Source organism: Hippoglossus hippoglossus, chromosome 14 (assembly GCF_009819705.1).
Source record: "Hippoglossus hippoglossus isolate fHipHip1 chromosome 14, fHipHip1.pri, whole genome shotgun sequence".
In the NCBI taxonomy this organism is placed as follows: Eukaryota; Metazoa; Chordata; class Actinopteri; order Pleuronectiformes; family Pleuronectidae; genus Hippoglossus; species Hippoglossus hippoglossus.
This window is the reverse complement of record NC_047164.1, coordinates 638,214-660,528: the sequence shown is the minus strand read 5'-3', so window position 1 is coordinate 660,528 and position 22,315 is coordinate 638,214. Positions and strand designations below refer to the sequence as shown.

At 43.4% G+C, this 22,315-nt stretch overlaps 4 protein-coding genes across 9 annotated transcripts; 3 read left to right on the top strand and 1 right to left on the bottom strand.

Annotated features, from left to right (window-relative positions):
• Positions 1 to 1,298: 1,298 nt before the first annotated feature.
• On the top strand, positions 1,299 to 3,749 carry LOC117774629 (interferon-induced transmembrane protein 3-like). 3 transcript variants are annotated; one of them, XM_034607190.1, is made up of 4 exons: positions 1,299 to 1,356; positions 2,006 to 2,053; positions 2,220 to 2,698; positions 3,422 to 3,749. In XM_034607190.1, exons 3-4 carry the CDS (start codon positions 2,222 to 2,224, stop codon positions 3,554 to 3,556), a joined length of 612 nt encoding a protein of 203 aa, XP_034463081.1. In that variant the 5' UTR covers positions 1,299 to 1,356; positions 2,006 to 2,053; positions 2,220 to 2,221; the 3' UTR covers positions 3,557 to 3,749. The 3 variants fall into 3 exon arrangements, with proteins under 3 accessions (XP_034463081.1, XP_034463083.1, XP_034463082.1); XM_034607192.1 differs by lacking the exon at positions 3,422 to 3,749 and adding an exon at positions 3,047 to 3,305 and having other exon boundaries at positions 2,220 to 2,813; XM_034607191.1 differs by lacking the exon at positions 1,299 to 1,356 and having other exon boundaries at positions 2,006 to 2,098.
• Positions 3,750 to 5,252: 1,503 nt separating this feature from the next.
• On the top strand, positions 5,253 to 7,229 carry LOC117774630 (cornifelin homolog B-like). Of its 3 annotated transcripts, none has more exons than XM_034607195.1 (4): positions 5,253 to 5,571; positions 6,097 to 6,206; positions 6,510 to 6,664; positions 6,820 to 7,229. In XM_034607195.1, exons 1-4 carry the CDS (start codon positions 5,456 to 5,458, stop codon positions 6,919 to 6,921), a joined length of 483 nt encoding a protein of 160 aa, XP_034463086.1. In that variant the 5' UTR covers positions 5,253 to 5,455; the 3' UTR covers positions 6,922 to 7,229. The 3 variants fall into 3 exon arrangements, with proteins under 3 accessions (XP_034463086.1, XP_034463085.1, XP_034463087.1); XM_034607194.1 differs by having other exon boundaries at positions 5,261 to 5,571; positions 6,815 to 7,229; XM_034607196.1 differs by having other exon boundaries at positions 5,554 to 5,576; positions 6,119 to 6,206; positions 6,815 to 7,229.
• A 79-nt stretch (positions 7,230 to 7,308) lies between these two features.
• nhp2 (NHP2 ribonucleoprotein homolog (yeast)) lies at positions 7,309 to 11,823 on the top strand. Its single transcript, XM_034607197.1, has 4 exons — positions 7,309 to 7,625; positions 8,944 to 9,013; positions 9,109 to 9,214; positions 11,181 to 11,823. Exons 1-4 carry the CDS (start codon positions 7,466 to 7,468, stop codon positions 11,304 to 11,306), a joined length of 462 nt encoding a protein of 153 aa, XP_034463088.1. The 5' UTR covers positions 7,309 to 7,465; the 3' UTR covers positions 11,307 to 11,823.
• Positions 11,824 to 18,784: 6,961 nt separating this feature from the next.
• Positions 18,785 to 20,208, bottom strand: foxi3a (forkhead box I3a). 2 transcript variants are annotated; one of them, XM_034607179.1, is made up of 3 exons: positions 19,648 to 20,208; positions 19,133 to 19,501; positions 18,786 to 19,093 (listed from the first exon to the last, which is right to left on the bottom strand). In XM_034607179.1, exons 1-3 carry the CDS (start codon positions 20,189 to 20,191, stop codon positions 19,056 to 19,058), a joined length of 951 nt encoding a protein of 316 aa, XP_034463070.1. In that variant the 5' UTR covers positions 20,192 to 20,208; the 3' UTR covers positions 18,786 to 19,055. The 2 variants fall into 2 exon arrangements, with proteins under 2 accessions (XP_034463069.1, XP_034463070.1); XM_034607178.1 differs by having other exon boundaries at positions 18,785 to 19,501.
• Between the last annotated feature and the right edge of the window lie 2,107 nt (positions 20,209 to 22,315).

Sequence of the window (22,315 nt, the reverse complement as noted above, 5' to 3'; positions counted from 1 at the left end):
TACAGTCACTGATGGTCTTTATATAAAGTCACTGATCATCTTTATATACAGTCACTGATGGTCTTTATATACAGTCACTGATGGTCTTTATATAAAGTCACTGATCATCTTTATATACAGTCACTGATCCTCTTTATATACAGTCACTGATCATCTTCATATACAGTCACTGATCCTCTTTATATACAGTCACTGATCCTCTTTATATACAGTCACTGATGGTCTTTATATAAAGTCACTGATCATCTTTATATACAGTCACTGATGGTCTTTATATACAGTCACTGATCATCTTTATATACAGTCACTGATGGTCTTTATATACAGTCACTGATCATCTTTATATACAGTCACTGATGGTCTTTATATACAGTCACTGATCCTCTTTATATACAGTCACTGATCCTCTTTATATACAGTCACTGATCCTCTTTATATACAGTCACTGATGGTCTTTATATACAGTCACTGATCATCTTCATATACAGTCACTGATCATCTTTATATAAAGTCACTGATGGTCTTTATATAGTCAATGATGGTCTTTATATACAGTCACTAATCATCTTTATATACAGTCACTGATGGTCTTTATATACAGTCACTGATCATCTTTATATACAGTCACTGATGGTCTTTATATACAGTCACTGATCATCTTTATATAAAGTCACTGATGGTCTTTATATAGTCAATGATGGTCTTTATATACAGTCACTAATCATCTTTATATACAGTCACTGATGGTCTTTATACACAGTCACTGATCCTCTTTATATACAGTCACTGATGGTCTTTATATAGTCAATGATGGTCTTTATATACAGTCACTGATCATCTTTATATACAGTCACTAATCATCTTTATATACAGTCACTGATGGTCTTTATATACAGTCACTGATCATCTTTATATACAGTCACTGATCGTCTTTATATACAGTCACTGATCATCTTTATATACAGTCACTGATCATCTTTATATACAGTCACTGATCATCTTTATATACAGTCACTGATCATCTTTATATACAGTCACTGATGGTCTTTATATACAGTCAATGATCATCTTTATATACAGTCACTGATCATCTTTATATACAGTCACTGATGGTCTTTATATACAGTCACTGATCATCTTTATATACAGTCACTGATCATCTTTATATACAGTCACTGATGGTCTTTATATACAGTCACTGATGGTCTTTATATACAGTCTCTCATAGTCTGTATAAACAGAGCAGCCGATAACAGTCCCCAGTTTCTCTTCCTGTTTTTCCTGATGATGAAGATGATGTAACGCTCCCCTCGTCCTATCAGAGCAGCAGATCAGTGTCTGAGGTCTGTGGCTGAGGTAAGATCGTCTCTCTTCTTCTGTCGTTTAAACTTTGTTTAGTCTCTTTGTTCTTCGTGTTTCTTCTTCGTGTTTGAAATTTAAACTCAAACAAACTGTTTACTTTGAACTTTGAACTTTTATTTAACAAAGTCAATAACAAGAGTCCGTCAGTTTAGTGTGTGTGCATGTGTGTGTGGGTGGATGTGCACGTGCATGTTCCTGTACACATATCTCTGTGGGGACCATTTTAAGCAAAGACCCTACAGAGTGAGGACATTTTGACCGGTCCTCTCTTTTATTTGACTGTTTGAGGGTTACGACTTGGTTTTAGGGTTAGAATCAGGTTTAGGTTTAGGTTACAGTTTGGTTTAGACATTTAGTTTAGATGGTTAAGGTTAGGGGCTCGGGAATGTACTATGTAAATGAGTGTCCTCACTAAGATAGAAGTACAAACGTACTGAGAGATGATCACGTGCAAGTCCACGGGTCGTTAGTTAGTTAGTTAGTTAGTTAGTTAGTTAGTTAGTTAGTATATCAGAATTCAGTTCGGTTAGGGTTAAAAATGAGAAGCGGCTGTGGCTGAAGGTCGGTGGTTCGATCACAGTCTTAAGAAGGTACATTCAGAAGGTACCATAAAGTATTGGTCTCTTCCTCTCTGGTGGTTCAGGGTCTTTCATCCAGACGTGTGTGACTCTTCATCAACGGACTAGAGCAGGTCAGACCTGAACGTTTTTTCCATGTGGCTGCTCATGTTTCAAAGGTTTAAAATGTGACACTGGAGGAGGATTTAAAGGAGGATTTGTTGCATGCACAACATGAAGTGAATCTGAAAACTCTTCAGGACATTTTTTTACTTGTGTACTGTTTGTTCTATCTGACAGAAATGGATCCTGATTGTCAGAGAGGTGAGGCTGTTCCACTGTATGAGGGGAAGTATAATGGATACCCTGATCAGCCTGGACAGTTCGGCCCTTCTGGACAGTTTGGCCCACCTGGACAGTTTGGCCCACCTGGACAGTTTGGCCCTTCTGGACAGTTCGGCCCTTCTGGACAGTTCGGTCCTTCTGGACAGTTCGGCCCACCTGGACAGTTTGGCCCTTCTGGACAGTTCGGCCCTTCTGGACAGTTCGGCCCTTCTGGACAGGTCGGTCCTTCTGGACAGTTCGGCCCTTCTGGACAGTTCGGCCCTTCTGGACAGGGCGGACAGCCTGGAAAGCCTGTTGGACCTGTAGTGGTTGACCATACCACTGTGGAGATCACCACTGCGCCCCCCCGGGACCACTTCATCTGGTCCATTCTCAGTCTTTTCTACGCAAACATATGTTGCCTCGGACTGGCAGCTCTCATCTGCTCGGTCAAGGTGAGCTCATGTGTGACGTGTTCGATCATTCATCTCCCAGTCGGCTGTCTTTACAAACCAAGTCTAAGTATTTTTCCTGCGAAATTGTCACACGTTTTAAAAGAAACACAACCTCAAGTTGAGTCAATCACGTTTAAATACTGACTCCGAAATCAACTGAACCACAGAAATTAGTTTTCTTCTCCTTGATGTGTGGTCTCCGAGCTGGAAGCAAATCAAACTGGACAACTCAAATAGACTTGGAAACCATCAGGATCATTTCTCAGCTCGTTGTTCAGAAGCAGAAATTCTCCTTGTCCCTGACGGCGGCTCAGGATTGGACGGAGCCAAAGTTTCTTTTTTCTTTTTTCAACAAGTGAGAGGACGACAAAATCCTCCTCACTGCTCCACTTAGAACAAAAAGAATAATAAAACACATCAGACTCGCTGTGCAAGGTTTCAGTGTGCGAGGATTTTTATTGGATGATGGTTTGAAAAATGAAAAATACGGACTTGGTGTGAAAAGACCTTTACTGTGAGAGGAGAAAAGCCTGTAACACAGACTGAGGCTCCACCCACACTGATACAGTTCAAATTAAAACCACCTCCGTCCACACTAACACCTAACAACACATGTACACGGACTGAAAATAAGATCATCAGATTGAGCTCAGTTCAGTTTTTGTAATTTTTTTGTTTGACGATGAATCAACTTTGAAAATGAAAATGCTTTGGTTCTTTCAGGCCAGAGACCGGAAGATGGTTGGAGATATGGTTGGTGCCCGACACCACAGCTCCACCGCCCGCAAACTCAACATCATCAATGCATCTCTGTTTGCTGTCCTGATCATCATTGCCATTATTTTCTTCTTCTATTAACCAATGATCTCAGGAGTCATCCTCAGCTATTGGATCCACAAGTTGTAAACGAGCAGAGACGTCGGCTGTTGCTGCTACGTTTCTCTGATCTGTCACATTTTATTCACATTTTATACCTTAAACATGTAAACACGAGTGATTTGTATTTGTGTGTCCAAACAGTTTCATTTGACAATAAAAGAGTTTCCTAACCCGTGAGAATTGATCAACATCACAATGTTACAGAACATTTCGGACTTAAATCAGAAACAGGACGACAGCTACAAAAAGTTAAGAACAGTTATGACAGAGCAGATTCAACGTTAATAAATCAGGGACAAGTGATTTAAAAGCTGCCACAGACGCCTCGTTCACCAAGTGAACGCACTGAGACACACAACGACACGTGTTCATGTTAAACCAGCGTTTAAAAACTAAAACCACCTCCGTCCACACCAACACACCTGAAAACACGTGTCACATGACCATTCATGTACCCTGGTCATGTGATGTAAACATGACCAGGGTACATGAATGGTCATGTACCCTGGTCATGTGATGTAAACATGACCAGGGTACATAAATGGTCATGTACCCTGGTCAAGCAGTCGGTTGCTTAGTAACAGAAACTCCTCTGAAGGAGGAACAGTGAAGGTGAAGAGTCGGAGCAGGGATTTCTTTTCTCTGAGCGACAACGAGGTGGAACTGTTACTGACAGGAAGTGTTAGAAACAGGAACTGTTACTGACAGGAAGTGTTAGAAACAGGAACTGTTACTGACAGGAAGTGTTAGCGACGCTTTGTGTTCACCGCTGGTCGTCGAGTCATGTGACTGATGAGAACCAATCAGGAAGAGAACGTCTGAGTCATCGTTTACTAAAGTCTCAGTTTCTGTTCAGACTCAAACACAAACCCAGAGTTTTAAACTGAAACGATGTTATGCTTGCAACATTACGAGGGCGGTTCGACCCCATCCAAGTCTTCTCCAGGTTCAAACTTAAAAGGTGGAAAACGGACGGTCTTCCTCTTCAAAGCTCATCCCTGTTAAAAGGGTTTTTAAGTAGTTTTTCCTTACTCTTGTTGAGGGTTAAGGGCAGAGGATGTCACACCTTGTTAAAGCCCTATGAGACAAATTGTGATTTGTGAATATGGGCTATACAAATAAAATTTGATTGATTGATTGATTGAAACGAGACCAGTTTACACAAGTCTCTGATTCAGAGGCTGGAAACTCCAGCAGGCGTAACCATGGCAACAGGGATGAGTTTTAAAACTAAAACGTGTTGGTGACACTAGTCTGAAACCAGACCACTTACCGTACATTACATTACATTGAGCTGACGCTTTTATCCAAAGCGACTCACAATAAGTGCATCAACCAGGAGGAACAAACCCAGAACAACAAGAATCAAGAAAGTACAATTTCTTCAAAAAAGCCAAACTACAAAGTGCTATAAGTAAGTGACATTTAAGTGCTACTAAATTGTTAGTTTAAACTTTTATTCAAGGTTTAGTCAGAAGAGATGTGTTCTTAGTTTGCGGTGGAAGATGTGTAGACTTTCTGTCCTGATGTCATTGGGGAGCTGGTTCCACCGTTCAGGAGCTGTGAAACACAAACTGACCAGTGAAAGAGGCTGAAACTGGTGATAAAAACCCTGCAGATTAAAGGAAGAGAAGAAGAAGATGAGGCTGATGTGAGTCCAGAGCAACATGGAGGAGGAAGTGAGCTGATCAAGACGAGTCTGAACCTGAAGAAGATTCAACATCACAACAAATAAAATAAACATGAGTGGTAACAACGAGCTGAATCATTTTTTTCTTACAAAATAAAAGCTGCAGCTGCCTCATTCTAATGAGTGTTTATGAAATGACACAGTGACATCACACATGATGTGTTGTTCAGGGACCGTGAGTTTGAGTAATGTGGGAATGTGTCTGTCCGGACATCTTCCCTCCAGTCCGACCAGTTTGTCAGGTTTACCTGACACCTCGTCCAATCAGAGCAGCTGAATCAGTCTCAGCCCAACGCTCACACAGGTAAGATCCCTTACTTCTTCTTCTCTGGTGTTTGTCAGGTTTTAATCTGTAAAGATGTATAAAGATGATTTGATCAGATTATCTACTGAGACCTCTCCCTCTCTCTCTCTCTCTCTCTCTGTCTCTCTCTCTCTCTCTCTCTCTCTCTCTCTCTGTCTCTCTCTCTCTCTCTCTCTCTCTCTCTCTCTCTCTGTCTCTCTCTGTCTCTCTCTCTCTCTCTCTCTCTCTCTCTGTCTCTCTCTCTCTCTCTCTCTGTCTCTGTCTCTCTGTCTCTGTCTCTCTCTCTCTCTCTCTCTCTGTCTCTCTCTGTCTGTCTCTGTCTCTCTCTCCCTCTCTCTCTCTCTCTCTCTCTCTCTCTCTCTCTCTCTCTCTCTCTCTCTCTCTCTCTCTCTCTCTGTCTCCCTCTCTCTCTCTCTCTCTCTCTCTCTCTCTCTCTCTCTCTCTCTCTCTCTCTCTCTCTCTCTCTCTCTCTCTCTGTCTGCCTTGCTCTCTTCTTGTGTTTGTGTATTCGTGGTTGTTGTGTAGTTTGTTCACACAGTTGTGTGTCAGGATGTGGCCTCAGGCTCCGATCATGTCCTATGATGAAGCTGATTGGGCGTCTGGGATCTGTGACTGCTGGCATAACACCAAACAGTGTACGGAGACATCACACACACACACACACACACACACACACACACACACACACACACACACACACACACACACCAAGATGGATGAGAGAGTGAAGTCTTCACTGTTCACAGTTTGTGTTATAAACACAGGAAGTTGAGAATCTGTTCAGACCAACACAAAATGTAATAAACGACAAAGTGACATTAGCGCAACAAAGTGACATTAACGCAAACTGTACACAACCACACATTTGCACATTTGGTTATAATGTTGTCTGTGTTCATGTTGAAGTTATGTTAACGTTGCGTTATTTTGTTGTGCAGGTTGTTGTCTGTTCTGGTGTTGTCCCTGCTTCGCCTGTAACACCTCTAAACAGTTCGGTCAGTGTTTGTGTCTCCCCCTGCTGGACGTCTTCGGCTGCTTCCGTCCCATCACCATGTCCATGAGGACATCTGCTCGCCATCGCTACGGCATCAAGGTGAGGACAAAAACAATGTTTGTGTTGTCCTGTGTCAAATATTCAAACACTAACTGTTTGTGATCTTCTTCATTTGTGTGTGTGTGTGTGTGTGTGTGTGTGTGTGTGTGTGTGTGTGTGTGTGTGTGTGTGTGTGTGTGTGTCCTTCAGGGCAGCCTGTGCAGAGACTGTTTGTGCTCCACCCTCTGTCCGTCCTGTGTCTGGGGTCAAATCTCCACAGAGATGAAGAGCAGGAGGATTCCCACCGTACTGAGTGACATCATCCAGCGCTGATGATGTCATCACTGTGACATCACTGCTCCTCAACACGGCCTGATTGGTCGGTGGAGGAAAATGTGATTGTACAATAATAATATGATGATAATCAAACGTTTTTTTGAGCCAGTTTTTTGACTTTTTTTTTTTTATTCTTATGAAATGTGTCTGTTATCTTTGAAATAAAAACGTATAAGTCATGTGAAGAAGACCAAGCGGACCTCCTGTGACTGGTACCTGAAGATTACTCTTCAGGAGGATTACTACATCATACATTTATAAGAAATAAACGATTCTCTCATTTTCCAAACATTGTCTTGTTTTTAAATCTGTTTCGTATCAAGGGTTTTATTTTTGAAAGGCCAGGCTGTCGTCCCCCCTCCCGGCCGCTGTGCGCCGCTGTGCGCTGCTGTGTTTCCGTTCCGACAAACGGAAGTGACAGAGTCTTAACACGTGCGGCGTCTGAACACAGCGTGTTGTTACCGGCTCGTCGCTGCTCAGCAAGTCTCGATCATTATCGGCTCCGATCACACGGTTCGATCAGAAATGACTAAAGTGAAGAAGGACAAAGTTCCCGCGGACGGAGAAGAAGCCGCCGGCGGGAACGAGAAGTCTTATCAGGAGCTGATCGCGAACGTGAACGCGATCTCTGCGCCTCTGGCCTCCAGGAAACTCAGCAAGAAACTGTACAAGTGCGTCAAGAAGGGTGAGGAACTTTAAACGAGTCTTTAAATGAGTCTGTAGGAGGGTGAGGAACTTTAAATGAGTCTGTAGGAGGGTGAGGAACTTTCAACGAGTCTTTAAATGAGTCTGTAGGAGGGTGAGGAACTTTAAATGAGTCTGTAGAAGGGTGAGGAACTTTAAATGAGTCTTTATGAGTCTGTAGGTGGGTGAGGAACTTTAAATGAGTCTTTATGAGTCTGTAGGTGGGTGAGGAACTTTAAATGAGTCTGTAGGAGGGTGAGGAACTTTAAATGAGTCTGTAGGAGGGTGAGGAACTTTAAATGAGTCTGTAGGAGGGTGAGGAACTTTAAACGAGTCTTTATGAGTCTGTAGGAGGGTGAGGAACTTTAAATGAGTCTGTAGGAGGGTGAGGAACTTTAAATGAGTCTGTAGAAGGGTGAGGAACTTTAAACGAGTCTTTATGAGTCTGTAGGAGGGTGAGGAACTTTAAATGAGTCTGTAGGAGGGTGAGGAACTTTAAATGAGTCTGTAGGAGGGTGAGGAACTTTAAATGAGTCTGTAGAAGGGTGAGGAACTTTAAATGAGTCTGTAGGAGGGTGAGGAACTTTAAATGAGTCTTTAAATGAGTGTAGGAGGGTGAGGAACTTTATGAGTCTGTAGGAGGGTGAGGAACTTTAAATGAGTCTGTAGAAGGGTGAGGAACTTTAAATGAGTCTGTAGGAGGGTGAGGAACTTTAAATGAGTCTTTAAATGAGTCTGTAGGAGGGTGAGGAACTTTAAATGAGTCTTTAAATGAGTCTGTAGGAGGGTGAGGAACTTTATGAGTCTGTAGGAGGGTGAGGAACTTTAAATGAGTCTGTAGGAGGGTGAGGAACTTTAAATGAGTCTTTAAATGAGTCTGTAGGAGGGTGAGGAACTTTAAATGAGTCTGTAGGAGGGTGAGGAACTTTAAATGAGTCTTTAAATGAGTCTGTAGGAGGGTGAGGAACTTTATGAGTCTGTAGGAGGGTGAGGAACTTTAAATGAGTCTGTAGGAGGGTGAGGAACTTTAAATGAGTCTTTAAATGAGTCTGTAGGAGGGTGAGGAACTTTAAATGAGTCTTTAAATGAGTCTGTAGGAGGGTGAGGAACTTTATGAGTCTGTAGGAGGGTGAGGAACTTTAAATGAGTCTGTAGGAGGGTGAGGAACTTTAAATGAGTCTTTAAATGAGTCTGTAGGAGGGTGGGGAACTTGATGAGTCTGTAGGAGGGTGGGGAACTTGATGAGTCTGTAGGAGGGTGAGGAACTTTATGAGTCTGTAGAAGGGTGAGGAACTTCACGCTATTTTCTGTTGTTCCAGCTGCTAAAGTGAAAAATATCCGACGAGGAGTGAAAGAAGTTCAGAAGTTCATCAACAAAGGAGAGAAAGGGTGAGTGACGACGCCTTAAAGGGCCACAACATCGTGTACATTTCAGATCACAGATGTAAACAAAGGGTGTGTGTGTTTGTTTTGTGTGTGCGTAGTATCGTGGTGTTGGCAGGTGACACACTGCCCATAGACGTCTACTGCCACCTGCCAATCATGTGCGAGGACAGAAACCTGCCATATGCCTACATCCCCTCCAAAGTGGTGAGCTGAATGCTGATGGTTTAGTCAGGCTTTTATTTTGAAAATGTAGAACACGTCGGTAAAAACAAGTCTGTAAAACCACGTCTGTAAGAACACATAGAACACGTCTGTAAGAACACGTAGAACACGTCTGTAAGAACACATAGAACACGTCTGTAAGAACACATAGAACACGTCTGTAAGAACACGTAGAACACGTCTGTAAGAACACGTAGAACACGTCTGTAAGAACACAGAACACGTCTGTAAGAACACATAGAACACGTCTGTAAGAACACGTAGAACACGTCTGTAAGAACACGTAGAACACGTCTGTAAGAACACGTAGAACACGTCTGTAAGAACATGTAGAACACGTCTGTTAGAACACGTCTGTAAGAACACGTAGAACACGTCTGTAAGAACACATAGAACACGTCTGTTAGAACACGTACAACACGTCTGTAAGAACATGTAGAACACGTCTGTAAGAACACATAGAACACGTCTGTAAGAACACATAGAACACGTCTGTTAGAACATGTCTGTAAGAACACGTACAACACGTCTGTAAGAACATGTAGAACACGTCTGTAAGAACACATAGAACACGTCTGTAAGAACACATAGAACACGTCTGTAAGAACACGTAGAACACGTCTGTAAGAACACATAGAACACGTCTGTTAGAACACGTCTGTAAGAACACGTACAACACGTCTGTAAGAACATGTAGAACACGTCTGTAAGAACACGTAGAACACGTCTGTAAGAACACGTAGAACACGTCTGTAAGAACACGTAGAACACGTCTGTTAGAACACGTCTGTAAGAACACGTAGAACACGTCTGTAAGAACGCGTACAACACGTCTGTAAGAACGCGTACAACACGTCTGTAAGAACGCGTACAACACGTCTGTAAGAACGCGTACAACACGTCTGTAAGAACGCGTACAACACGTCTGTAAGAACGCGTACAACACGTCTGTAAGAACGCGTACAACACGTCTGTAAGAACGCGTACAACACGTCTGTAAGAACACGTCTGTAAGAACGCATAGAACACGTCTGTAAGAACACGTACAACACGTCTGTAAGAACGCGTACAGCACGTCTGTAAGAACGCGTACAGCACGTCTGTAAGAACGCGTAGAACACGTCTGTAAGAACGCGTAGAACACGTCTGTAAGAACACAGAACACGTCTGTAACAACATGTAGAACACGTCTGTAAGAACACGTCTGTAAGAACGCGTACAACACGTCTGTAAGAACACGTAGAACACGTCTGTAAGAACACGTAGAACACGTCTGTAAGCGCGTAGAACACGTCTGTAAGAACGCGTAGAACACGTCTGTAGCAACGCGTAGAACACGTCTGTAAGAACGCGTAGAACACGTCTGTAAGAACGCGTAGAACACGTCTAACAACATGTAGAACACGTCTGTAAGAACACGTACAACACGTCTGCAAGAACGCGTACAACACGTCTGTAAGAACACGTCTGTAAGAACGCGTAGAACACGTCTGTAAGAACACATAGAACACGTCAGTAAGAACACGTCTGTAACAACATGTAGAAGACGTCTGTAAGAACACGTAGAACACGTCTGTAAGCGCGTAGAACACGTCTGTAAGAACGCGTAGAACACGTCTGTAAGCGTGTAGAACACGTCTGTAAGAACGCGTACAACACGTCTGTAAGAACACGTACAACACGTCTGTAAGAACACGTCTGTAAGAACGCGTAGAACACGTCTGTAAGAACGCGTCTGTAGCAACATGTAGAACGCGTAGAACAAATCTGTAAGAACATGTAGAACACGTCTGTAAGAACACGTACAACACGTCTGTAAGAACACGTACAACACGTCTGTAAGAACACGTCTGTAAGAACACGTAGAACACGTCTGTTAGAACACGTCCGTGTCTATTGAACATTGGTCTGCGTTTCGACTCGTTTCATTTTCTTGTTCTCTGTTCAGGATCTGGGTTCGTCGGCAGGATCCAAGCGGCCGACCTGTGTTATCCTGATCAAACCTCATCAGGATTATCAGGAAGCGTACGACGAGTGTGCGGAGGAGGTGTCCGCCCTGCCCAAACCGCTCTGAGAAGCCTGAGCCAATCGGGAGGCAGCTCCGAGGTCAATGCTGTCAATCCTCTCAATTTTCACCAGAAGCTCCGCCTCCTCTTGATGACGTCGATCAGTTATCTCTTATGCCTCCAGTGTTTGTGCTAAGCTAGGCTAACACATGGCGGGGAACGAGGGGTTTTCATGTGTAAATAGTTTCTGTTGTTTTGTTTGATAAATAAACAGATTTCAGTCACATTTTTCCAGAAACCAATAATAATGTAAATAAATGTTGAGTTTTGAGCAGACGACAGACGGAGGTTCGTCCTGCTCGCTGGACGTCAAACAAAAACACTTTATATTTCACCGTAAAAATCTGCTCCTTTAATTTGATAGTTTTACTTTTTCTACGACTTTTTTATTCGTTTTAGTTTTTTCTGTTAAGACATCCGATCGGATTGAGCTGATGAAGTTTGATGTTGACATTAAAATAAAGAAGTGACTGTTTCCTCTGAGACGTCTCGTTAGAAGTTAGAAGTTCAAACAGCTGCTCAAAACTTTAAAACTGTTTCCTGTTTCTTTCAGATGAAAACAGATTTTCAGTATTTTGATCATTTGTGTGTCTGAACCAAATGTGTTTGTTTCATTTGATCTGTTCTGGTTCCACGTTGTAATTTAGGGACTAAAGACGTTTGTCTGACATACGTCCTGTCGTCATCACCTACGTGGGCGGAGTCAACCTATACTTGACTGATTGGTTTGTAGATGGCGTCTGACGTGGGGAGTTTTAGTTGGTTAATTTGGTTGATGCTGTTATATACAGATGAAAATGTTAATTGGTATAACTGGAACAGACTGATCAGATTTTGTGTTATTGTGAATCTGCAAAGTAAATAAAGTTATTAAATGTGAAGTAAAAAGAACATTTCTCTTGAGTAAATGTTCTTGGTTACTGACCTGGAGCAGAATGATATGAACAACTGGGCGGAGCTTCAGACAGATCAGTGAGTTGTTTTTATTCTTGGTTTTAAATCTTAAATTTAATCCAGGTGATTCTGTCAGTGCTGCTGTTCATTTCATCCACACGAGGGCAGCACTGACCCACTCATTCTGTTCTGACTGACCACATGGTGGCAGCACAGAGTGAACACATGAACCTAAATAAAACAGTTGGTGGTTGTGTCATTAAAAGTAAAAGTATTCCATTACAAGTTAAAGAGCTGCTGCAGTGTTACCTGAAATTAACAGTTGTATTCATTTTAAACTGTCAGTGATTACTGTATTTTTTATATATATATATATTAATGTAACAAACATATTTACTGTTAAAAATCATCTACAGTTTTTCATCTGTAGTTTTATTTAAATATAGATTTAAAGCTTCTGTCCTTTTTTTCGGAACGTTTCAGGTGCTAACGTTTTCTGACCAGGAAGTATCACGTGTCCAAATCACACCGAAAGTGATGGTTTGATGTCTCGATAATAAATCCACAATGATCTGGTCTGAAAGTCTTAAAACAAATAAAAGTGTTTACGAACTGTGGGAGCAGGTGTAGGGAGGTTAAACAGGAATCCCCCACCCCCCCACCCGAGGACATAACAGGAAGAAACCAGAGGATTCTCTAACAGTTTTCTACTGATTGTAGATTCTTCCTCCTCCTTCGTACAGTCGACCTGTTCAGACTCGTCGTCTTCGTCCGTCTCCTCAGTGACGATTAAACTCCTGTCAACACCGAGCCCGAGGCAACGCAAACTTTCCACTGACGCAAACCTGGAGCTGCAGAAAAGATCCAGAACGATGGAGGCTTCAGAGAATCTCAAGGTTTCTCTGGATGCTTTTGGGAGTTTTAGAGTTCCTGAGGGGAAAGAGATTCTTTTGTAGGTTTCAGGACTTGGCCTCCACGTGAGTTCCAGGTTCTTTGAGGGGCCTCAGAATCTCTTTTCTCTGGTTTAAGGATTACACGATGGGTTTACATGATCAAACTGTCAGTGAATCATAGGTTTTTGTTGTTGGCTGCTAGCGTTAGCCTTGTCAATGTGGCTACCACCACCATCCTGGATAGTGTCCAATGCTGTAAATAAAGATGGACGACATGACAGCTCCCTAATGTGAAGCTAAATCATCTGGATGCCCCCTGGTGGCTGGCTGCAGTACAGGTCATAAATCTTGTCACCTCTATGTTAGCAGATGAAACATAAGTAAGTGATTCGATGATGTAAAATCAGTCTGGGTCATGATTGACAGCTGAGACTGTGTATGGGCGGGACCTCAATACCACGGCTCCACTTCACGATCACTACTGCACAGATTCTGACTGTAAATGACGGCATCACCACAAGATGGCAGCGTTTGTATCTGAGTTGTTTTTGCCTCATATCAGGCGGGTTTGTGTCGTCTCTATCTACAGTTTCTGTTCTGAAGCCAGAAAGTGGCTCCTAGTGTGAAGTAGAAACCCTGAACTCAGTGAAACTTCTAATTAGTCGTAAGGTTCTGAAATCATGGTTAAGTTCCGTTCCTGTTCCGATAACTGTGGTCACCGGGAGGACTGATCCTCGCTCTGTATCAAGAGGCTCGCTTCACCTGCCTGAGCATCTCGTTCACACGTTGTTATGTCGTGGTCACGTAATATATTTTTACCAAATGCCACCAGGGGGCGCTGTAACTTACACACTGACAGAATCCCAGATGTTTTACCAGCTGTTCTTCCTGCATTTAGCAGCTGTACCTGATGTTCTTTTATTCTGGATCATGTGTTTCTTCTCTGATTTTTATTATAGAACAGTTTGATCCTCGTTGTGAAATATGAGGCTCTGCTGTCAGTCAAACTGTCTATGTCTGTGATTGGTCATATGCAGTAAACCCCGCCCCTTTTGTGTACACGCTCAGATCTTAATGAGGAGATAACTAGCGTTGTGTGACCGCTTAGCCTGACGGTTAGCTTAAGTTCAGCTGGATCTGGGAAAGATTTCCTGGATATGTTGAACTCTTCGTAGTTCGGGCTCGGCCTCAGCTGTTAGCAAAGACAACAGCGTCAGTCACACTTTGATTGTACATGTTGTTCTGCTCTGGTAATTGAGGCTGATGCTATAGTCATGTGACAGGAGCCTGACGAATCAGAGAAGGCTACCTCGCGACAGAAAAGACCCAATCAGCAGATTAGTTGAGTTTTCAAACTAAAACATGACTTTTATAAACGTCTCTGTTTGAGCGGCTCTAAAACTCTGGAGTCGCGTGAACGTCAGATGTATCCGCAGCAGAGTTGATGCGTTTTCAAATGAAACGTTGTTCTGTGGATGCAGCCTCAGTTTGTTTCAGGTATTTTTAGATAAGTTGTCTTGGAAGGAGTCTGTGGATTTCTGATCCACAGGTTTGTTTCAGGTAAGTCCAGGGGTCCTTGGGGGGGGATGTACGTGAGGTGGCATGAGGGGGGAGTGAAGGGTCCGAGGACACCTGGCAGATGTGCTGTAGTCTCACGTGAGACTCAGGACGCTGAACTGGATCAGATGGTTTCACTTTAACGGACGAGACGGGAAACATACGGGTCGTCTTCTTAAAACTGTCAGAATACCAGCACCGCTCACCTCTAACACACACACACACAGACACATACACACACACACAGTTCACACAGGCAGACAGACACACACATTCACACTGACAATCACATACACACACACACACACACTCACTCAAAAACACACACACATGTATGATGATATGCAAATTTGAGGCCACCAGCCGTCGGCCTGGCAGTTAGTGGGTCGCCCCCCCCCCCCCCCCACACACACACACACACACACACACACACACACACACACACACACACACACACACACACACACTGCCAGCAGCTCTGCCAGCTGCTGACGTGCCCATGAGCAAGACGCCCCGGAGCGATGGCGTCTGACACGTCTCAGTCTCAGAGGATTCAATTTGTGTTTATATTCAGCTTCACCTCAGTCATGTGACCTGTGTCTTTGTGTGCGTGTTCATGTGTCTGCATCACTGAGGTTTAATCACTAGACACATTTATTATTGATTAGAACCTGAAACTTTATTCAATTAGAATCTCATCTAAGAACAAACAGATCCGTTATATCTACAAATCTGTAGTTTCAAGGTAACAAGGTTGACACCTGGTGGAAAGATACGATATCAGTCAAGAAAGAACTCAGGCTTTTTATTGTTTCACTCTCTGCAGCGTTCAGCACAGAACACGAACGTCCCTGTCACACACAACCTGAGTGACAGGTTCTCAGACTGAAGAGTGACAGGTTCTCAGGGGAGAGAGAGAACTGCACTGATGCCACAACTGCAGCCTGAACTATGAGCGTCTGTATGGACGGTAACAACTTTATGGACGATAGCACGAGCGAGCACACTGGAGAAAGTTGTGCACACAGCTGCACAATGCAGCAACACTCAAAGTTATTATGAGATCCAGGATTGTTTGAGGTTTTTCTTTAACTTTGTTAGATAGAACGTGTTTAACATTTTTCATGATTTCTCAGAGATGCAGGTTGTTCAAATGTGGGGAAACCTGCTTAAAACCCATGATGGACTCTTTTCCTATTGTCAGCAGAGGAGTTTGTCTTTGTGTCCTTCCTCTCTCAACACGCTGTCTTACAAGAGACGAAGAACTAAATCGCTGTTTCCCGTCTTTCCTAACATGTAAAACACAATATGTACAGATTTCTCTGGCCAACGCCCCCTGGAAATTAGGTCTTTGTCATGTTTCCATCAGTGCTGATAACAACCTGCTGCAGAGTCATGTGACCCGGGGGTGAATGGTGACAGAGTCACATGTTAGAGGGGTTTTGATTCTTCATTCAGTTTAAAGAACTGAGATATGTGAGATTTGATCCAAAATGTGGATCCAGTGAATATAAATATTTTCATGATTGTTTGTGGGAGTTTTGCTGAGTGAAACAGGTTTAAACTGATTGTTAGAAATGAACTGTTGCATCCAGTGGCGGGATGATGAGGATGGTGTGGGGCCCCCGGGGGCTCCTGGGGGCTCCTGGGGGCCCCCGGGGGCTCCTGGGGGCCCCCGGGGGCCCTATGGACTGTGCAGGCTCCGTCACTGGTAATCATTTTTCTAATGAAACGTCTCTTTTGTCACATGAGGTGATCAGAGCCCCAGAAACTGTTGTGTTGTTATGAAACTGAATGAAGGTGGAAAAGTTCTTATAGGGGCGGACTGACTGGTACGAGACATGCTGAGACAGGACAGGACACACACACACACACACACACACACACACACACACACACACACACACACTGAAGTGAGCTCAAGATCAGATAATTTTCATCAAACTGTTTATGACACAACATGAGGAGAGAGTGTGCCATCTGTTTACTGCCACTGTCACACACACTAACACACACACACACACACACACACACACACACACACACACACACACACACACACACACACACACAAACTCTAACACGCGCACACACTCCTCAGTATTTCTGTTTATTGTGAAAATACAGACCAGTTTCAACTGCATGCAATGACAGACACTCTGTGTGTGTGTGTGTGTGTGTGTGTGTGTGTGTGTGTGTGTGTGTATGTGTGTGTGTGTGTGTGTGTCCTGGGGGCGGAGCTGTCTGACTACGTGTGGAGTGTAAACAAATGGCACACTTACATTAGACCGTCGTGAGACAGGTTAGTTTGACCCCATGTGTCATTAATCACACACACACTCCTCATGTTGTGTAGTAAACAGTGTGAGTCTGTCAGACGTCTCTCAGGTGTATTGATCAGCTGATGGTATCAGTCGCTCAGAGTGTGCTGTTTGTTTACAGTCATATACACATCAATGGACGACATGATGGCTAAACACACACACACACATGCAGGGTGTGAGGCGTCAGTCAGATAACCTGACATCACTCAGGTTTAGGTTCTGACCTGGAGTCTGAAATTCATCATATTCGTTAAACACGTCTCAGAGACAACGACACGCTGAGTCGTGTTCTCTGTTGCAATGATGCTAAAAGTACGAAAATCTAAGTTCATCATGTGACCTTTTCGTGACAATTTAACACAAAGAAACACGTCGTAAATGTCATCAATTCAAAAACAGTTTTTATTATTGTTGTGTTTATTGAGAGGAAGTCAACTCATGTGATGATGAGAGTGATTTATTTATTATGACATGTTGTTTGTTTCATTCAATCATTTATTATCTCATCTATTTATATTTTTAATGTGTTTACCTGCAGCCGTCGTTCGACATAATGTTTTTATGTTGAACGTTGTGTTGAATAATTTTTTTAATGAGCTGTAAACTTTGTATGAGGACGAATGACAATGAACTTTATTTGAATTAAACTTTATTAAATTACAACGTTTTTTTTACAGTGCACTGTTACTTTCATTCTTTTTTTCTTATTTTATTCATTTTTAATTCTCTATTTAATTTATTTAAAAACTGTCCTTTTTGTATTATATCATGTTTTGGGGTTATTTGTCAAAATATTCTGATGTTTTCTTGTAATTCTTTATATACTTTTAAAATTCTTTACTGAAAGTCACGTGTCGACGCTGAGCAGCGACACTCTCCCACAATGCACTGGGAGCTTATTTAGCTTTTATGTGTGAACTTTTTGTCTTTTAATGATTTTACAGCTCCATCTTGGTCGTGTACAGTTGCCATGGTTACTCGGTAGATATTATCACGACATGCGATCCAGTAAAAAGCTCCAGTAAAGAGGAAGTGGACGTTAAACTGAAAACTTTTTCTTCATTTGTTTGACAAAAGAAAGTAAAATCAGTATATTACAGATTATTTTGAATTTTTTCATCATTTCAACAAAAAGTTTGTTGAAGTAAAAAAACTAATGATAAATTCACTTAGAGACAAAATAAAATACTTATTTTTTGTAAAAGTGTTATTTATGTCACAATGTTATTCTAAACATTTCTATATGTTTACAATTGATCAGAGACTGAAAACTAATAACTGATGAACGAATAATTAATCATTTGCATGAAGCTCGTTCCCACAGTCACTTCACAGAAATCTGCTGAGTCACTCGTTCTAATCTGGGTCATCATCAGACAGGGATCACGTGACTCAGCACATGTTTGTGTGTTTATAGGTGCTGACGTCATCATAGTGCAGCAGCTCGGCGTCATGGGAACGAACATGTAAAACATTCGAAAAACATTTCAAGTTTCTTGTCATTGTAAAAATGAAATAACAGGATTAGGTTGTTCCCTTCAAAATAAAACGTCAGTCGAGCTCATAAATTATGTTTTATTTAATTGTTTAACTTTAAACTAAAACTAAATGATTCATTGTTGAAGTCAGAATCGTCTTCTCTGTAATTATTGTTGTTTTATTTTTCTGTTTTCTGAGTTGTACTTAAATTTATTTGACTATTTATTTAAATATCTTAATTAAATAACCTTTTTCAGCACGTATGAGGAAAAAAAATACACGATTCGATTTCAAAAATTATTTTATTTTATTCCAAACACAATCATATTTACACTTTTTATAAGTCCCCACGTTTTTTTGGCACAAATTAAATATTATAAAAGATAATTAGAAACATTCAGACACATTTTACAGTGTAAACACATGAGAGTCGAGGGGCAGAGCATTACTGAAGCCTCCAGAGAACAGATGCTCACATGGGGGCCCCTGGAGCTGCTGGGGCCCCTGGAGCTGCTGGGGCCCCTGGAGCTGCTGGGGCCCCTGGAACTCTGGCACAGGACACGCCGCCGTCTGCAGGTTGACGTAGAGCGGCGGGGCGCCATCCAGTGGATCAACGAGGGGGGAGGAGAAGTGTGAGGGGATGAACTGGAAGAGAGGAGGAGGAGGGGGAGAGTGATGGAGGGGGGAGAAGAGGGAAGGAGAGGGGGCGTCGTCCCACTGAGGAACCACGGCAGCGTAACCCTGAGGAAGGGGAGGGGGGGGGGGAGCCGTGGTCTGGGACCTGCGTGTGAGGAGGGGGGTAGAGGGGTGAGTCCTGGAGGTGACACAGGAAGTTGTCGAGGCCGGAGGCGACATCAGAGAGAGAAGGGAGGTCAGGGCTCAGCTCCGAGGAAGAGGAGGAGGAGGAGGAGGAGGAGGAGGAGGAAGAGGAGGAAGAGGAGGGTTCCTTCTTCTCAGACGTCTCATTTTCCATCTTCCTCTTCCTCTTCCGGCGGAAGTTTCCGTTGTCAAACATTTTCTCACAGTTTGGGTCCAGAGTCCAATAGTTTCCTTTACCTGCAGAGAAGAAGAAGAAGAAGAGGAGGAGGATGAAGAGAAGCAGCAGATGTTTCTAATTCACTCAGATCAGAATGTTTCTGATGGATCAGACGAGACTTTAACGTCAGACATTGATTTTAAATCAGTGAACTGGTTTTTCTCACCTGGCTCGTTCCCGTCTCGTGGAATCTTCCGGAAGCAGTCGTTGAGCGACAGGTTGTGGCGGATGGAGTTCTGCCAGCCGGCCTTGTTGCGGCTGTAGAAGGGGAAGTTGTCGGAGACGAACTGGTAGATCTGGCTGAGGGTCAGCCGCTGCTCCGGGGCGCTCTGGATCGCCAAGGCAATGAGGGCAGAGTAGGAATAGGGTGGGCGGACCAGGCGCAGGACGTCGTCCGGGGAGGAGAGGGAGAGCCAGGGGTTGATGGAGGACATGGGCCGATAGAGGCTGTAGAGGTGGGGGAGGAAGCTTGCAAAAGCTGGGGAGAGTCCTAGAGGGGCTGTGGCCCCCGGGAGGGGCCCCGTGTGGGGGCTGCTGAAGCTGTGGCTATGGCTGTTACATGCTGGGAGCCATGGTGACTCTGGAGGAGGGGGTGGGCTGTACAGGCTGAAGTCAAGGGGGTCGATGCCCAGAGAAGGGGGCTCCTGCTGGGGAAAGGATGATCCAAACAGGGGGGGAGACAGACCAAGTTCCGGGACGAAGGACGACATGACGGACACTTCTTCTTCTTCTTCTTCTTCTTCTTCTTCTTCTTCTTCTCTGTAAAGCTGCACCAACGTCCGTCCAACAACTGTGTTTGTAAAAGATACACACTCACAGACACACACAGACACACAGCTGCTGTGGTCCTCCTGCACCTGTCCTGCTGCTGCTCATCTGGGACTCTTATACTCTGATGCCCCGCCCACAGACGAGCTGATTGGCCAACTGGGCTGTTTCAACACACATATTCAAGCATATATGTGTGTGTGTGTGTGTGTGTGTGGGTGTGTGTGTGTGTGTGTGTGTGTGTGGGTGTGTGGGTGGGTGGGTGTGTGTGTGTGTGGTGGGGGGTTGATTTGAATAAGAGCAGGTTGAATTCCTCCCCTCAGGCAGATCAGAGCCTGAGGATTTCACACACACACACACACACACACACACACACACACACACACACACACACAGTTTGTTATATGTGTGACTGATGTTGCAGTGTCCCGTCTGAAGACAGCGCCCTCTACAGACTACCTATCATTTATTGTACAAACATCATTGTGATTATAAAAAACTTCGTCTTCTACGTGTACGGCTCCTCTTCTTCATCCTGAGATCTTTGAGTTCTTCCAGTTTCACGTCACGTGTTCGAAACCTCATCAACACGTCCACTCGCTCAAACTGAAGTTTCCTGCTGTAAAAAGGTTCCATAAAATGTCCAGAGACAGTGACTCAGACATTTGTTCTCACATACTGAACCTCCAGAACACGTCAGGAACACGTCAGGAACACGTCAGGAACACGTGAGGAACATGATCTGAAAACAACTTAACCCTGATCCTTAACCCGAACCCCCAAGTTTTCTCTTTGTCTTCATTCAGATCAGGCGTTGATGTTTTTTAAAAGCTGCTGATTCAGACAGAAACATCAGCTGCTGTTTGAGGCGTCGCCCACAACCTATTGTCTTCAACCCCCCCCCCCCACACACACACACACACACACAGTCAGCATGTCTACAGTCAGTGCTGATCAAACAGTAAACACTCTCATGTCGATGCTTCTGTGTTTCTGAAGCTGCTTCAGATAATCTCCTGAGTCATTTAATAAAACCTCTGGACAACGTCCCTATGAGCCGATGAGAGAAAGCAGCAGGAGATTCTCCTGAGAAAGAGTCAGTGGACACGTCCGTCTCCGTCCACGTTCTAAAACTCATCGCTGTTGCTATGGTTACGCCTGGTGGAGTTTTCCAGCCTCTAAATCAGAGACTTGTGGAAACTGGTCTCGTTTTAGTTTGAAAACCTTCAAACTAAACCTTCAAGAAAAGAAATCCCTGCTCCGACTCTTCACCTTCACTGCTCCTCCTTCAGAGGAGTTTCTGTTACTAAGCAACCAACTGCAGAGACAATCTACTTCCTGTTTACATCACGTGACCAGTGGATGTGAATTAGTTTGTCCGCTTGTCGTTAAGGTTTCATGAGTCGACCTCTGACATTAACCCAAGTCCGCTCTTTACTCTGAAAACCCTCAGAGACAAACAGCCTTCCTTCCTATCTGTTCACTGTGTGTGTGTGTGTGTGTGTGTGTGTGTGTGTGTGTGTGTGTGTGTGTGTGTGTGTGTGTGTGTGTGTGTGATGACAGTTGGCAGTGGCAGCAGTAATCTCCGGCCCGCGGTGCCTTCACAGGCGTCACAGACAAAACAACAGTCTGAACGGTAACTGAAGACTGGGATTATACTGTGTGTGTGTGTGTGTGTGTGTGTGTGTGTGTGTGTGTGTGTGTGTGTGTGTTTGTGTGTACTTGTACTCATATCTTTGTGAGAACATTTTGGTTGGTCCTCACTTTTTCAAAGGCTTGTTTGAATGACTTGGTTTTAGGGTTAGAATTAGGTTTAGGTATTACGTCAATGAGTGTCCTCACTAAGATAGAAGTGTCCACTGATAGAGTTCACTTCAACAGTTTGGTTGATAAAAATCGATTTTTATAATCAGCCATAAAATTATAACCATCCGAGGTCGACTCACCACAAGCAGTGAGACGAATGTTAAATTCTCCTGTTGATGCAAAGGTTTGTACAGATAACGTGACCACAGACACAAACATGTATAAAACACACAGTTAACACATTTTAGTCGCTTTGGTGA